Genomic DNA, 16919 nt, shown 5'->3' on the forward strand with positions numbered 1-16919 from the left:
TCCCCTGCTGTGTGTGTGTCGAAGTTTGAATCTATACATGTGAACACAAACACATGATTAAGGCCACAACTTTACCTCTTTTCATCCTCAGTTCAGCTATTTTGGTAATCCCTTATTACAACCATTCATTTCAACATAGACAGTTATTCAGTACTTAACATTTTTCTTCATCATAAAAAAATATTAAACTCCAAATCGACTGAGCCGTTGAGCCTGGTGCCTGGTGGAGGAGTACAGATTGATGCCTCTTTTCAAAACACTTTTCCACAATCTTAACTGGAGTTGGAAAGAATCACACTTAGTCAAAGGCAAAGAATAAAGACATTTATTTTAAAAACACCATCCAGCATCAATTGCTCCAACTTTGGCAGGCAGGAAGGGTGGGCGATTAATGAATGTTTTACTTTTATCTGAATTTGGAGATACAGGAAGCAATATGGCAAAAAAAAAAAAAAAGTCCTTATCATTAGAACTGAAGAAGAAAAGTGAGTAGTAAGCTACCACGATAGAAGAAGAAGTTCATCTTTGATATGTACTAACAGAGGGGAGGCTTGACTTACTCACATGATTATGAAACATGCTGGCTCATGACCAGGAAAAGGCAGACTGCAGAAGGATGTGAGCAGACCCCAGTGTTAGTAGGGGAAATGGAGAAGTGGGGATAAAGAGAAAGAAAAATCAGGCAGAATGTCTTTGCTTAAGAGTCCCTAGAAAAAAAAAAATGTATTAAAAAAAGTTCTGTAAGCAAGTATTGCAATACTTTTCTAAGACTATCAAAGTGTAATGCACAGCATTAGAAATCAGTTACGCTGTAAACATGTAAGAATATCCTTTCATTGTAAGCATACATATGAAGCCTCCTGCATCTACTATATTATATATCACATTATAAAATTCTATCTTTTTTTGCTTACTTCCTTCTCTGGTTCCTAGTTGTTCACATTCTGGGAGAAGACAAAGACCTTCAGATTCATCAATCCAGTGCTTTCATTTCCCAGATAAAAGAAGGGGAGCCGCTGGCCCATGGTCACACTCATCCTCAGAGAAAGAGACTGGACTGGTCAGGTGTCCTGACCCCCCACTGGGTGCCTTTCTCATGACATGACAGGATTCACACTCCACCCTGTCCCCGGCCTGGACTTGGTGGTTCCCCTCCACCGCAGCTGGGGCAGAAAGGCTGTGAGAGAAAGGAACTGGTCTCACTCTGAGAGTGGGACACAGAAGGCGAGGCCATAAAACACATCTCCTACTTCTATCCCAAGTCTGAAAATCATCTACAACACACACACACACACACACACACACACGCATCAGGCTACTCTAATCACCTCGCTGAGAAATATTTCCTGGATAGAGCATTGCGGAAAAAGGACAGAGGAATTTTTAAAGGCTGCCAGAGGAGAGGTTACTGATTTCTAAAGGAGAACATCTGGCCAAGTACATCTACACCTTTCAGAAGCTCTTCACATAAAGCCTTGGTTACAGAAGTGACTACCGTCGAGAATTTCTGACTCCAGGGTTCATCACAACACCAGACATGGAGTCCCTAACCACACAGTTATCAAATGTGCCACTAATTAGTGGTGGGAATTGCCTCCAAGGATGCAAATTCCAGCAGAAATTCCAGAAAACACATTTGATTGGATTCTTGTAAAAAGCCCCACCATTCTCACATCTATTTTTTGGTTTCATGTTTATCAGCACTCAACATTCCAAAGGTAAACCCAAACAAACAAACAAAACAAATCCTCAAAAAGCCATTGTAAATGTTCCAGTCTGGCTGTCCCTCTTGCTGGGTGGCAGTACCGGCAACACTCCCCTGCAACATTCACGAGAGGTGCCTCAAGAGGGAGAAGGGCAGATCTCTTGAGGCCATTTTTTTCTCCATGTCCTTTGAGAACAAAACGAACGTGTCACTGGATTTTAAAAATATTCATCATAAGTTGTTGCTCACGTTCAATACAAGGAATACGAATTTAAAATACTCTTTGTCATAATCACGAACTAGGAAAACTGTGAGAGGAAACAGAGTTCTTGAAACTCTTGAGAATTTCAAGTTTATGGCCACATGAAAAAGTACCGCAATTCTATAGCTTGTCCTGCAGAAATTTAGCCTTCTTGTGCTCTTAGTTTCTATAAGAGCAAGGATCTCTTTCATTTAAACTTTTCCTAGAAATTTGCTTTCTCAAATGAAGACAAATCACTCATTTTACAAAACAAGAGCCAGCTATGTGTCGTGTGTCCATCTCAGGCGGTAAATTGCCTTCATACCATATTCCTGGTTTCTTTCCATATAGCTTGTTGTATCTTATACACAGACTCCTGAAAAATCCTTTCCACTTGTGTAGGAAAGCCACGACTTTCTTCCTCCAGGGCGTTGATGGTTCGCAGAGCAAAGGGAGTCCTTTCTCGGGGCAGGGGGCTGTTGAGGGGCCGCATGGGGATGACAGAGTTGTACTTGTGCTGCCGGTTCACGGAGTTCATGAGGGATGTGTAGAACTGGAACTTACACCAGGTGTCTCTTAAAAAGTTCTCAGTCAACAGTAAGATTGTCCAGGCAGACCCATTGACGGCATCATCTAAATTCTGTAAATGCTGTCTGCCACAGGGCATCTCGGCAAAGATTATGCCAGGTTTAATGCCGAAGTCATTTTGCAGCAGATTCTGGACTCTGAGGGCTTCGTCTGTGTCGTCCTCGGCATGCAGTATCACAAATTTGAAGAACACTTCCTCTTCTTCTGCTTCCTCTTCAGGCCTCTCCTCCCCTCCCTCGGCTCCCTCCTGTCCCTCTGCTGGCATCTCTGCTACACTGCTCTGCACAACATGATCACGCAGGGAGAGCTCTTCAGATTTCCCGGAATCTGACTTGTGTTGTCTTTGACTTGTATCCACACTGTGGCTTTTACCCCAAGAGAGAGAAAGAGGGCAGGGATCCGTTTTAGACTTCCCGATACCCATGATAAATATCCAAGTCAGAAGAGGAAAGCTTCATTTATTTCTCAGCATTTCTTTTCATTCTAAAAGCAGAAATAACAAAGCAGAAGGATATTGTAAATTTAATCAAAACATTAAAAATGGAAACTTTCATTCAACCTGAAAACCTCAAAAAGTTTATAATATAAAGGTCACTAAGAAAGAAATGCCAAATGACTGGGAAGTAAAATCACTAATCTTTTTTGAGCTTTACAAGGGCTCCCACAGGTAGTCAAGGGTAAGTTAAACAGAGGGTCCAGTTTAATACAATAGGAGACGTTTGAAATCTTTAATGGTGTTATATTAGCACTATAAGCATCCAGATTAAAATTAATTACTTTGGATTTTAGTGAAAATCAGGTACCATGTCACTCTACTCAAATGGAGTTTAAGTCCAGCTTCTCCATAACCAAATTATTGTGTAAACTAGAAAAAGGAAAGCTTAAAGAAACAGAATATTCAAATATCAAATACAAAATTTATTTTCATCAGTTTTTTTAATCTTTTCAAAGACTAGCTCTTTGTTTTATTGATCTTTCCTACTGCTTTCTTGGTTTCTATTTATTTCTGCTATAATCTTTTTTTTTTTTTCTCTTTTTGAACCCAGGACTTCACGCATGCTAAGCATGTGTTCTACCACTGAGCTATACCCACCCCACCCCCACACAAAATTTATTTTGGCATCAAACACAAATACAAAACAGAATAAAAATATCCTACAATGGCTAACAGGTAGCTCTACTGACTCAGAATAAGAATCTGAAATGTCAAAGGAAATGTTGCCCAGGATTCACTGGGTCATAGTTTTTCTGTTTGCCTAGACTCAGGCACTGTTATAATGAGGCTAGTGGAGAAACCGAAATAAGGGTTGTGAAAAGTAAGGAATGCCTTTTTTTTCAGCTAATCTTGGTAATACTTAAGAAAGCATATTTATTCACCCAGGGAAAAATTAACATCTTGGTTTGGAAGTGAAAGCTGGAAACAAAGCCTTGTGATTTTCTCCAGTGAAACCAACAAATAATCTTTATACTCTATACTCATTCTTTTATTTTAAAAATCCTAAATTCAGAGTGGAAGAATTAGATCAGCTGTGAAAGGCACTCAGTGTGAATCTAATTTAAATAAATCTTCAGATAATGTTGGCAATATTGTTACTATAACCCTCAAATAGTTAGTTTCAAGGGGGATTCTTTTATCAAATTTAGAATAGGTAAACATAAATTCCATATTTTCAAATATGGGCCCATAGGCTATATTCTAAAGCATTTTTTTAATGTTCATGGGCAAAGACCAGAGTTTAAGATGAAATTAGAATTATATTCATAACAACATAAGTAACATGGCTACACATGCCAAAATAATTCAGGTTTAGAAGAAATCATTCAGCAAAAATAGTGAAAAACTGTTATGGGAAAAACACATAAGGAAAAACCCAAAGAAAATTTCTTTCTAATGCATATAAAGACCAAAAGGGTTTGCTACTGCCTCTGAATAGTGTAAGAATTTCTGTCTACTGCCTCTCATTTATTCTGTCTGTACTTGAGGTTCAGATCCACAGCACACTGTGCCAGCCACCCAGAGGTAGTCTAAGGCATGACAACCCTCAAATGCTACATACATACACCCCAAATAATAAACCCAAATGAATTCAGATTCTCTTCATTGGTTAGGATTAACTGACGATTTTGTTACTGCAGCATAAAGAGAAGTTTTACTATGCAAAGCTGCAGAAAGAGGCTTAACCTGCATAAAAAAAAATTGTGAAACCATTCAGGGAAATCAATTTAAAGTGTCAGTTAAAATGATCTTCATTTATTCATTGAGATAGGTTTGTTAAACCAACTCAACCCCTTCATCCTAATCACCAGCCACTGCAGATGAGTGCATCTGAAGGTTTAACAGCTTTTCATAAAAAGTCTCAAAAATTTCCAGGGTAACAAAATATTTTGAAATAAATAAAAGTAAACAACAATAAAAAATAATTACACTTTTAGGTCTTATTTTCCTTAAACACTTGTCAGCAAAAAAGAACAATAATCCAGAAATCTATGACATGCTGTTCCAGCTTCTGAGCGCTCCTGCCCCCCCACCCCACCCCAAGCAGACCAGGGAGGAGAAACTTGGTGACAGTGTTCGAAAAACTTCACCATAACCTTCTAACTTGGAGCGGGAGAGCAAGGAGACAGCCAAGGGAAAAAGATGTGGGATGCGCTGTGCTGGAGATCCGCCTTTCCCACCACCACGTGACTCAGAGATGGGGAAAGGGTCCCTATTCATCAAGGACAGAAGGAAGGGAGAGGACCACACCAGGCTCACCTTGAGCTATTTAACTCCATCAACAGAGAGGTGTCACTACAACAGACCAAAGGCAGGACGCTGCAAGAAATAGGGGAGGGGAGAGGCTGGCAAAGAGAATCCTACGAAGCCTCTTTAAAGTCCTCCTTATCCATCAGGGACAGTCAGCACCAGGGTTAAAACATTTTCAAAGTTTCACCTCCTTCCCCTCAGCTAAGTGGTTGGAAGGAGAAGGTGGCCGCTGGGGAGAGGCACATGGGGTCACTGGTCACAGGAATAAAAACGTGTGTGTGTACGTTTTTTATTTATTTATTTTAGAAAAGGCAAGCTTTGAAAATATTGAAAGGTCTCACTCCCTTCCTTGTCTTCTCCATCCATCCTGTTATTCCAGTGGCCTCCTACTGGTGACCACTTTTATTAGTTTATTCAGTATCCTTCCACTGTTTCTTAATGAACATGTATGTTCTTTTTTCTTTCCTTTGTCAAAAAAAGTATCATTGTATATATACATACACACCACCAAACAGCAGTAGATATACAGATAAAGAGATTGCTTTTTCCACCAATAATACAACCTCAGAGCCTTCTGCACCAGCATACAGAGAGCTTCCCTGCTCTTATTTAGGACATAATCTTCCAGCATGTGAATACATCAGAATCATCCCCTGTTCTTGAACATGAGAGTTGTTTCCAGTCTACTACTATTATGAACAACGCTGTAGTGAACAACTTGGTACAAAGGTCATTTCTTCTGTGTGCAAGTTCATCTGTAGAATAAATCCCCCAAATGGGATTTCTGTATCAAAGGACAAATGCATGTGTTAGTGACAGCTCTGGCCAAATTGCTCCCTGAAGATTGATAAATATACATATATATATATATATATATATATATATATATATATATATATATTTTTTTTTTTTTTTTGCTTTTAACTTAACAGAATGACACGCCCACCTCTACCCCTTGCCCCAGGAAAAAAATCTAAGACCAAAACTACCAATTACTATTAACCACAGCCCAACTGAGCTAATCATATCCCCTTAGGGCAACAGAAATGTGGAAAAATACAACCCACCAGAATGTAGTCCTTAAACTGAAGTTCCGAAAGGAAGATCAACAGGTCCAAGATGAGAAGGAGAAGAGTCCAGAATGTAGTCACTTTATATCTAGGCAAAAAAAGGTCCCAACAGAATCCCCCACATTCAACAAGAGTAAGATGAAAAGAACAGCAGGGAATATACGCACACTTGGCAAATATGCACAAATATGACAGGAAATAAAAAAGACTATGAAGAAGAGTCAGAGCATGCAAAACGCAAATTTTAAAATTCCATTTTCATTAAGACTATGAGCTCTGGAATCAGACTGCCTGAATGTAAATTCCAGCCTTACGATAAAAAAAATTGCGAGACTGTCCAGGTTACTCTACCTATATTTGTGCTTTGATTTCATCACATGTAAATTAGTGATAATCACAGTACCTATTTTTAAGGTCTTTTATAAAGATCAAATGGCTTAGAAGACGGCTCCATAAATGCTAGCAGAATTACTGTGATTAAATACGTAACAAAAAGTTAAAGAAAACTTTACATGGTTTTACTTTAGTAAAAATAAGAGAAGGCAGAACTAAACAGTGTGGACACAGGTGGCTGGATGGGTGGATGTGGCCTTGGACATCTGCAGAAGTTCCCTTTGACTCTTCCATTATTCTCAATGAAAGAGGAAGCAAAACCTCTTCCTAAGGACTGCCCCAATCCTGAATCTCATTTTGAAACAAAAATGTTACAGGATGAAGCCTGTTGGGGTGAAATTACTGTGTCCACAAGGTTTAATTCATCCTCAGCCCTATGCAATGCTGATCAGTCCCTGTGTGTACCCCTGCCCCAAGCCGAAGACTTCTGTGGGTCCTATCTCGGGACAGCCTCTCTCCCTGAAGAAATTTCCAGGGAGGTTCCTCGGGGTGGTTACAGCCCTCAGCCCTCTTACCCCTGTCCCTAACTAAAAACGGAAACATCACTGTGACTTTCTCTCGCCTACTAAGTTTACTTGCCTCACCTAGACCTCTGTGAGAGTTCACTGTATGTGGCAGCTTGGCTGGGCTACAGTGCCTAGTTGTTTGGTCAAACACCAGTCCAGATGTTGCTCTGAAGGTATTTTTTAGATGGAATCGACATTCAAAGCGTAGACTTTGTATAATTCTGAATCACTGTGCTGTACACCTAAAACTAATCTAATACTATAAATCAACTATATTTCCATTTAAAATAAATAAATAAATAAAGCAGCAGACTTTGAGTAAAGAAGATTATCTTCCATAGTCCGTGGAACTTACCCAATAAATGAAGGCCTTAAGAGCAATACTGAGGTTCCCAAAGAAGGAACTCTGCCTTGGGATGGCAACAGAGAAATTCCATCTGAGTTTCCAGTCTTCCAACTCAAACCTGCAAAGTCAACTCTGAGTTTCCTGCAGATTTGGGATCTGCCAGCCCCACCAATCACATGAGCCAATTCCTTAAAATGAACCTGTGTGTGTGTGTGTGTGTGTGTGTGTGTGTGTGTGTGTGTGTGTATGTGTCTATTTATTTATATTTCTCCCATTTTTCTGAAAAATCCAAATACAACCCTCCTCAAAAGTTTATTGCACTCAAATTAAGAGTTATTATTTGCATTTTTAAAACATTTTGACCTCTTGGGAAGAGAGGCTCCCAAACCGTAGTAAAATAGTGATCAGCAGTAATTTGATAATAAAACACATACTCATTAACAATTTTCAACCTGCCCACGTGTTTATCACAGAAAAGCTTATGTGTTTAAATCACTGCCTCTGAAATTTAACACACTTAACAAACATTCAGGCGTCTAGTACTTGGTTCCTTCAGCCCAAGGGCCTTTGAGTTGTCTCTCCTATCTGAATAGCACCATCTTGTGGCAAATACGTATAAAATGAATGGTATCTTCAGTTAATTCAGTTAATAAATAAAAGTTGTTATTCATGTATAAGTGTTGTTGAAATCTTACTCTGCACCAAGACCTGCTGGGTTTTAGGGATGTGGAGCGAGGATAAGTAGACGATTAGGACTCATTGCCCTGGTGCTCCATTCAGGGAAACAGGTGCTACAAAATCATTCAGGAGGGACGCCTAAGGGGGGTGGGGGTGGGGGTGGGGCTTGCATCAGTAAGGTTGAGAGGGGAATGGTGGGAGCCCCCAAACCAGAATGCAGGGTGCTCAAGAGGCTAGAGGAAGTGAGGGCATGGGGAGAGGGGAAAGCTCAGCAAAGAAGGAAAGGAGAAGCCAACAGCTACAAAGGAATGTAGGTTAGGCAAGGATTTCGTTAAGAGAAGAGAAACTCAGAGTGCTTAGAAACGGAAGGAGTTTGCTAGTTAAGATAAAGAGGATGAAAAGTATGGGTGGGAGCTTCTTACAGCTGAGCTGCTTTCCTTTTGGTCACAGGGCAGCTCGGTCTCGCTCCCATCCCATTTCCCCTTTCCCGGGGAGAGGAGAGGCTACCTAACTCCTGAGGGTGCTAGGTCTGTGATGGATCCTGCAGCTGATGTTGTGACCTATAGGACTTTGGGTTTTACCTTCTTGGGAGAAGGTGAGTGCGCTTTGGTTTTTACGAGGGATGGGTGCACTGTACTGGGAGACAGCATACTGTTGTTATTGCTCTGTTAAGAATTGTTATTGCTATTGTTGTCTGGAAGTCTAGGGATGGAAAAAAGGGAAGGTATGGATGGGTGTTCTGTAGCAGATACTGCAGATCTGCTCATCCAAAACTGATTCCACTTTCCTTTTGTGAACCTTCCTGTACTTTCTGGACCCCAAGTACGAAAAGCTGTATTTGCTACACTTTCTTTAAGCTAGAGTTCCAGATGTAATTTAAGTTCTGCCAATCAGATGTACTTTCGTGTCTGAGTTAAATATGAAGGGAGGCAGGGCATGAGGCAATTACTTTGCTGGTTAAGACTCTAGCAGAGTTGATTCAGGAGCTGGCAGCTTGCTAATCTGGCAGGAGGTTTCATGGCTGTGGCAAAAGCTCCCAGAAACTCAACCCAGAGTCTAGCTCTTCACCTTGCCCAATGACACTGTGCATCCTCTAATGCGTACCTTTCTGCTCAGACTAGCTAGAGGAGATTCTCAGCAGCTCAACCGAGATTGATACAACATCCAGATACAGGACAGGGAACGACAGCAGAGGGCAGCAGCAAAGCATGGCCTACCACCTGTTCTTCGTAAGTAAAGTTTTACCAGCAGGCAGCCATGCCTGTTCATTTATGTATTGTCTATAGCTAATTTCATGCTCCAGCGGCAGAGCTGGGTAGTTCCAGGAGGAGTTGTAAGGCCTGTAACGTCCACCTTATGTATTGCCAGGACGTAACAGACCTATGCCAGTCAGACAGGGAGCATGTAGGCTTTTCTTTCTGACTTCTTCACATTGGAAGTATTTTAAAATCCCAATGAGGGTCATCAATATGTTCAAGAATAGGATGGGCAGAATTTGAATCCAGCTGATCTTTTGCTAAAATAACATTACTGAGAATCAGCTGTTATTTACTTATTTTCTTTGGGGGCTTGCACAGAATTCATAAGGATGGCAAAGGCCCAGTATAAGTAAAATAATTAATTATCAACTATTACCCATTGATATTTATTCACACTCCAAGTAAACCAGTGCCTATAATTTTCACTTTAGGTACCAGAGCTTGCATTAGAAAGGTTAGGGTTATGGGATCTATAGGAGTCTAGCACCCTGGATCTTCCCTTTATGGCACTAATCACACTACGATTAATTATATGTTTGAATATCTGCTTATTTCTCATCTCTCCCATTAGACTGTAAACTCTACCAGAATACCACCAAATCTGCCTTCTTGTTGCTTATCTCGAAAGTCTTGCACATAGTCAGCATTCAACAATACCTTTTGAATGAATGAATGAATGAATGAATGAGGCAATTTTACAAATAAGACTAACACAGTTTTTAAGGTTTAAAGAGATAGTTCTTTAGCATCCCTATTACATAAATTACTGACTCAATTAGAATAGGGACTAACCAATCCAAATATTTATCTTGTTGGATTTTTTAATGAGCAATTATGTTACATTTTTAAAATACTATGTAGATATAATTATGGTACTGTCATTTCAAGATACAGCTTGATCATATTTGGCAGAAAACATCTCCTTTTATCTCCACGTTAAGTACTCCTGCTCCGGACACCCATAATATCCTGTTCATATCTCTTATAATATGTATCACATAGCACTTCTAACTTGTCTTCCTTGCTCACCTGGGAGGTAGCTTCCACCCCATTTCCCCAGACTTCTCCACCATGGTAAATGGCACTGTCATTTGCCCAGTTACAATAAACAGAAACCTCAGGCATCTCTGGCACGCTCCCCCTCCACTCCTACACTTTTACTTCCAAGCTGTCATGAAGTCCTGCCTAGTCAACCTGCAAAACACATCTCAAAATGTTCCACTTTCCTTCCCATCATGCTTTCGCTCTAGATCAACATCTCTCCCCTGGTCTACTATGCTGCTTCCTAATTGTCTCATACACCTACTCTTGGTCAGGCTAATCCATTCTCTACTTAGTAGCCACAATGATCTTTCTAAGCACATACATCTGATTAGATTACTCCATTTACAACCCTGCAATAGCTTCCAAATGCTCTTAGAATCATGAGCTCTTCACATAGCAAAGGATGCCCTGCATGATATGGCTCCTTCAGCTCCAACCTCATCTCATGCTTTTCTCCCCTTTACACCTCCAGTTCCCTGCATGTGGGTCTTTTTTTTTTTTTTTTCTTTTCCAGCTTCCCAAACTTGCTCAGCTTTCTCCTGTCATAGGATCTTTGGAAACATTTTACTGCAATTTTGAAGTATGAGTTACCTGACTACATTTTCTTATTATTAGAGAACTTGTACATTGTATCACAGGCTGGCCAACATTCCACTGGAGGTAAGCAATCAAAATGTTCAAAAAGTAGGGGGGGATGGCAACATAAACTATGTCCTATTATTCATATGATTGAATCCTATTAAATCATTAAAATGTCTACGAATACCATGAATTATTTTAATGACATGAGAAAATACTTCCGTAAGAAAAAGTTAAAAAGCAGACTACAAAAGAGCACTTACAGTAGGATCTCAACTTGGTGAAAACAAACTATAGAGAAAATAGGTTGGAAAGAAGTATAGCAAAAAGGTAATGGTGGTTATCTGTGGATGGCAGACACGTGAATGGACATCCATCCGTATCTATATCCTCTTTTTCTACAATGATAATGCAATCTAGGGGGAAAAAGGATTTTTTAGTAAGTAAGTTATTTTCCAGGTTCTGTATTTGTCAATAGAGATCAAGTGGACTTGATGCCCTAGTGTTCCCGATGTGCCATATCTGCACATTCCAGGGGGATTTAGCTCACTTCCAGGTTTAACTCTATTCCAGCTCTTGTTTTTTTTAAATCTAGATGCAAATTTTCCAATAGTCTAGGTTTTCCAACTAAACCAAACAAGGGTACCCCAATATTCTACTTAATTACAAGCACTAGAGGGCAGAGTATTCATCTCCATAGTACCTAAAACAGAAGTAAATGTTTCATTACTTAAAAAAAAAAAAAAAAAAAAAAAGCTTCTGTCAGGTAGAAAAACAAAAATACACAAACTGATCGTCCACTGGGCCCCTGCTTTTTGACCTATGGCACCTGTCTCTTCTCTCAGCTGCTGGGGAGCTCCAAGTGGATGAATGCTCTCTAACCAACACACAGAAGCTTGTGCAGGAGTCAGGATCCTGACTTCACTCATGGCTTCCCTTTAACCATCCTACTCTTCCATTCTTCCATATTCCAAATCTCTGTATTTTAAAATTTTGTTTCATCTTCTATCATATTTATTCATGCATCTGAAATTCCAATTTGAAAAGGAGAAAAACAAATGTTTCTGTTCTTCTGAAAGAGAGGAAGGTAGTACGTATGTTACTGATAACATCACAGAACTAGTTCCTTGCAGTTAAAATGAAAAATAAATATTATAAATTAAACAGTCTTTTATCCTCCAACAGCTTTTTATGAAGATGAAAACACTGTTTTTCATTTCCATTCCCACGTATTTTTAAATGAGAAATGAATTTTCCTATGAAATCTTAATATTCTGATACTGGCTAAGTCACTACACACGTGAAAAACTTGTATAATGTTCTCTGAACAAACTCCTTCATTCTTCTTCCCATTAAAACTCCCTGTTATTGGTATCATTCAACAAGGCTCCAGATCAGAAACTATTGCTTCCCACTGAAGCAAAGGAATTGAAAAAAAAATTATTGCATATTCTTTCCAGTAAACTGAGTATTTTCCTTTCATTTTCTATATTTAAAAATGAGAACTGGCCTTAGAAGGAAAAATCTCCAAACCAGGAAGAACATTTTATAAAAACAGAGTATAAGGGCAAACTGTACATCTTATCAAAATGAGACTCAAGAGTAAGATGCTGGTGCCTTTTTAATATTAGAAAGCCCTAGTAACCAACAATGATTCAAAGGTGCCATGAGCTTCATGGAGTATTAGAGAATAATGTTCAGTAGCTGACAGCCACCGACCTAGAGTTATCAGTAACAAAAGGATATTAGCAGGACAATGGCAGTCATCCCTGATCAGCATCTGAACAGGGAGGGAAGTGAGGAAAGTGACGGTGTCCAGCCTGGGGTGGTCTAGCAGAGGCCCACTGCAGCCAAAGAGAACAGCAGAAAGATCAGAGCCACAACTATGAAGTGAGCCGGAGGAAAGGAGGAGAGATCTGAGAAGCAGTCAGGGGTTAGATGAGCCACACATGGCTTTGAGCCATCGTACGAATTTGGTTTTTATGATTCTGATGAGAAGCCACCAGAAGGTTTGAAGGGAAGTGAAAGTTCTGATTATATATTTTTAAAAATCATTGCTGTTTGGAGAAGCACTGTAGAGGAGGAGGAAGGGTAGACGCAGGAAGAACAAATCAGAGACCTCACAGTCACCCAAGTAAAAGGGAATTGTGGTTTGTATTAGGGAGAGAGTAATACGTGGTCAAATTTGAGATACCTTTTCCCTAGTAGAGGTAACAGAACTTGCTGGATGCTCGGATGTGGGATCTGAACTAAAAAGAGGAGTCAATGGTGAACCTAGAGTTTCAGCCTCATTGACTGGCCATAAGATCTCCTGTGGTAAGGAAGGTAACTGAGTGGGAAACAAGAGAGGACTGAGTGAGTGTGTATCAGTAATTCTGTTTGGACATACTAAATTTAAATGCCGATCAGACTTCCAAATGGAGATGCTGAGTAAGTAGCTAGATATACGTACCTAGAGTTCGGGAGAGAAGTAAAGCTAGGGAGAAAAATTTGGAAGTGATCAGCTTATAGATGTTATTTATTGTCAAGACTTATGACTTGGAATAGAAATTGCCTTGGGAGAAAGTATGGCTCGAAAGAGAATATGGCCAAGAACTGAGCCCTGCGGCGGTTGGGAAAAGGAAAAGCCTGGAAACACAGCAGGAGTGACCAGTGAGACGGAAGGAAATGCAGGAGAACGTGGTGGTCCGGAAGCCAAAGAAAAAATACCACGGAGAAGGGAGCGATCAGCTGTGTCACAGGAGGTGAAAACTTGCACAGACAGTGGATTTCTCAAGTGACAATGGGAGTGATCTCACTGGTGACTTGGGGGTGAGGGAGACAAAATGCCTGAGATGAGAGGGTGGAGGAGGAACAGGAGTGTAAATAGACGCTTGGAGGCAAGTCTTTCAAAGGACTTTTTTTCTCTCTTTTCTTTAAATAAAAGGGAGCAAAGAAATGGGTGGGTCATAGAAGGAGATGTTTGGTCAAGGGGGGTGGTATTTAAAGACAAGAAATTTATCAGTGTTTAAATGAATAAATTTTAAAATACCACAAGTAGCAAAGGACTCAACAAATGAGGTGCAAAAGATGCAACAGTATAAACGCGGTTTAGATTTCAGGTTCCATACAGCTGGACTTTGCTTCAGCAGGAAAGGCATTCATCATTCTATACCTGTTCATCTACTCTCAGATTTCAATGAGATATAAAATGCAGTTGCGTAACTCCATTTATAACCAACGCATCATTTAAAATGTATCATATTTTTTAAGAAAAAAAAAACTTTACTGCCATGAAAAACTGGAGGTCCTAACTAACACACAACTGAAAACGAGCTCACAGCTGCCAGCCCCAGTTACTTCTATCCAAATTAGCTTTTGGACAAGATCTCAAAGAGAAAACCAAAACCAAAACTTTCAGCACTGACTCAGGGGAGCCTGGAAGAGGCTCCCAAAGAACCTTTAAGCCGTTTGAGATTCTGGGCTCTTTGCTTAAAGTTCCGAGGTTTCTTTGAAAAATAGGTTTTCTAGTCAAAATGAAACTTATGAGAGAGGGAGGGAGTTGCGTGGGTTCTCCTTCAGAGAGAGGCAGGGCCGAAAGGAGGGCTGCGCCCCGCCCCCCGCAGGCCCCCGCCGGCCGGGAGCGCCCCGCTTGCGCCCCGACCCCACACCCCAGCCCCCCAGCCCCGGCGCCCGCTACTTGCCGGAGAAGCGGGCGGGCAGCGCGGCAGCCCCACCGCGGCAGCCCCACCGCGGCTCGTCCTCGTCGCCCGCCGAGCACGGCGCGACTTCCCCTCGGCTGCGGGCCCGCGGCGCCGCACTTCGCGTCCCCACGCCCACTGCCCGGCTCCGCTCGAGCCGGGACGCGCGGAAGTCTGGGGACCGCCGAGTCTCCTCCCCTCGGAGACGCGCCGCCACTTAACCCTTGCAGGCCGGCCTGCCGGGCGCGGGGCCGCCCCGCCGGGGAGGGTCCGGGGTTAGCGAGCCTGGAAGTTTCTGGGCGGCGGGGAGGAGCGGGCCCAGGAGGGCGGAGGAGGGGAATTCGCGCGGGAAACTCTCCCGGCGCTGCTGCCTTTATTTTTTTATTAATATATATTATATATTTATATGTCCCCGTAAAGCCCGACTTCGAGGCTGGGAGGGAAGAGGGCTCCAATGTGTCCGTTCCTTACAGACCTGGGTGCTGGGGTGGGAGCAGCAGCCACTGCCTCCGCGCCTACCCAGCACATCCAACGCTGAGCCTGCGGCGAAGCCTGGGCTCCCAAAAGACGAAGCCTCTAGACTGTAAATGAAGAAAACAGCCGGTCTCACCCAAACAAGCCCTCTAAGAGCCTGCCCGAGGTACAGCGACTCTCCAGGTCCTCCAAGTTGGCTTCTTAGCTTTAACTTTCCCTTTGGGGTTCTCTCACTGACTACTGCTGCGGTAAACCACCCTGAATGGGGGTGGCGGCGCATCAGGAACCCCCAATCTTTCCCCCACCTCCGAAAAAAGCCACCTTGAGAGAGATTCTTTCTCAAGAGTCTTTTTCACAGCCGAAGCAGACTGGAACTCTACTGAATATTAAGGAAGAACAAAAAAGCAATCAAGTAATCGAAGAAGCACAGAAAGCCTGATAAAAGCCAAATAGTGATCCTACCGTATCTACCTCAGGCTCCCAATCCTAGTCATTCCCAGAGAAGCCAGTTCAGAAACTGTGCCTCCACCCACCCACCCAAGTCTTAATTTCCAGGCAATCCCTACTTACTGCCAAAGGAGGGAAACCCATTTCCAAATCTCAGAGAAGATAATGGATAGAAAATTCCTCGGCATTGTGCCTTATGCTCATCCTACTTGTTAAAATTCTTCTCTTTCAGTCTCTGCCTGTTCCTCTTCCTCTGACAACCCTTCAAATCGCTGCTTTTCGAAACTTTTCATTGAAATACCACTAATGACAAATACAATAAACATTTACTTCCCCATTCACTACCACATCACATGCATAAATGAATCCAAAGTCACTAACGCCCAGGGCAAGTTGTTTTAAATAGCTACAAATTTTGCATTGTTCTTCATAAATATGGTGTGCTAAAAATTTTTTTAAATTGGTTACGAGTTTAATTTTTTCTCCCCAAATTATCTAGTTTGCATATCACTTATGCCACAAATATTTAGTGTCTTCTATGTGCTAGGCACCAGGGATACAGTGTGAACAAGACAGACACAGCCCCAGTCCAAATGGAGATTTTGCAGTCTACTCAAGGAAGAGAAAGACAACAGTATTTACAATTTCAAATCTATTCATTGATAATGAATGAATGGAAGAAAGCCAAGTAAAGTGGGGAGAGGAGTGCTAATTAAGTCAGGAAGGAGACGGCTTCTCTGACATGTAAAATGTTTTCCCTGTAGCTTCACACCCCTTCAGACCCTGAAACCCTTGACTTTAAATGCTGTTTTCAGGGTCTCGATCCTCTTTTTTTAGCTCACTCTCCCATTTCCCCAGACGTCTTACATATGTCCAGCAGACTCACACATCAATCAGTAAGGATATAAATGACTTAAACACGATTAATGAACTTGGCCTCACTGACATGTATAGATTATGGCACTCAATATAATTTCAGAATACACATTTCTTCACATACATGTGGAACACTGACAAAACCAGAGTATTTTTGGCCATAGAGCAAGTCTCAACAAGGCAAAATCAAAACAAATTAAAAAGGTTGAAATAATATGAGTATGTTCACTAACCACTAATCTGAAAAACAAAAACAAAGAGATAAACTAGAAAAGTCCCTATTTGTT

At 41.3% G+C, this 16919-nt stretch overlaps 1 protein-coding gene across 1 annotated transcript; it reads right to left on the bottom strand.

Moving 5' to 3' along the window:
* Nucleotides 1-302: 302 nt before the first annotated feature.
* TICAM2 (TIR domain containing adaptor molecule 2) lies at nucleotides 303-14994 on the bottom strand. The gene is made up of 2 exons (XM_074360497.1): nucleotides 14839-14994; nucleotides 303-3017 (listed from the first exon to the last, which is right to left on the bottom strand). Exon 2 carries the CDS (start codon nucleotides 2956-2958, stop codon nucleotides 2266-2268), a length of 693 nt encoding a protein of 230 aa, XP_074216598.1. The 5' UTR covers nucleotides 2959-3017; nucleotides 14839-14994; the 3' UTR covers nucleotides 303-2265.
* Nucleotides 14995-16919: the final 1925 nt, after the last annotated feature.

This window comes from Camelus bactrianus, chromosome 3 (assembly GCF_048773025.1).
Source record: "Camelus bactrianus isolate YW-2024 breed Bactrian camel chromosome 3, ASM4877302v1, whole genome shotgun sequence".
NCBI classification, from domain to species: domain Eukaryota; kingdom Metazoa; phylum Chordata; class Mammalia; order Artiodactyla; family Camelidae; genus Camelus; species Camelus bactrianus.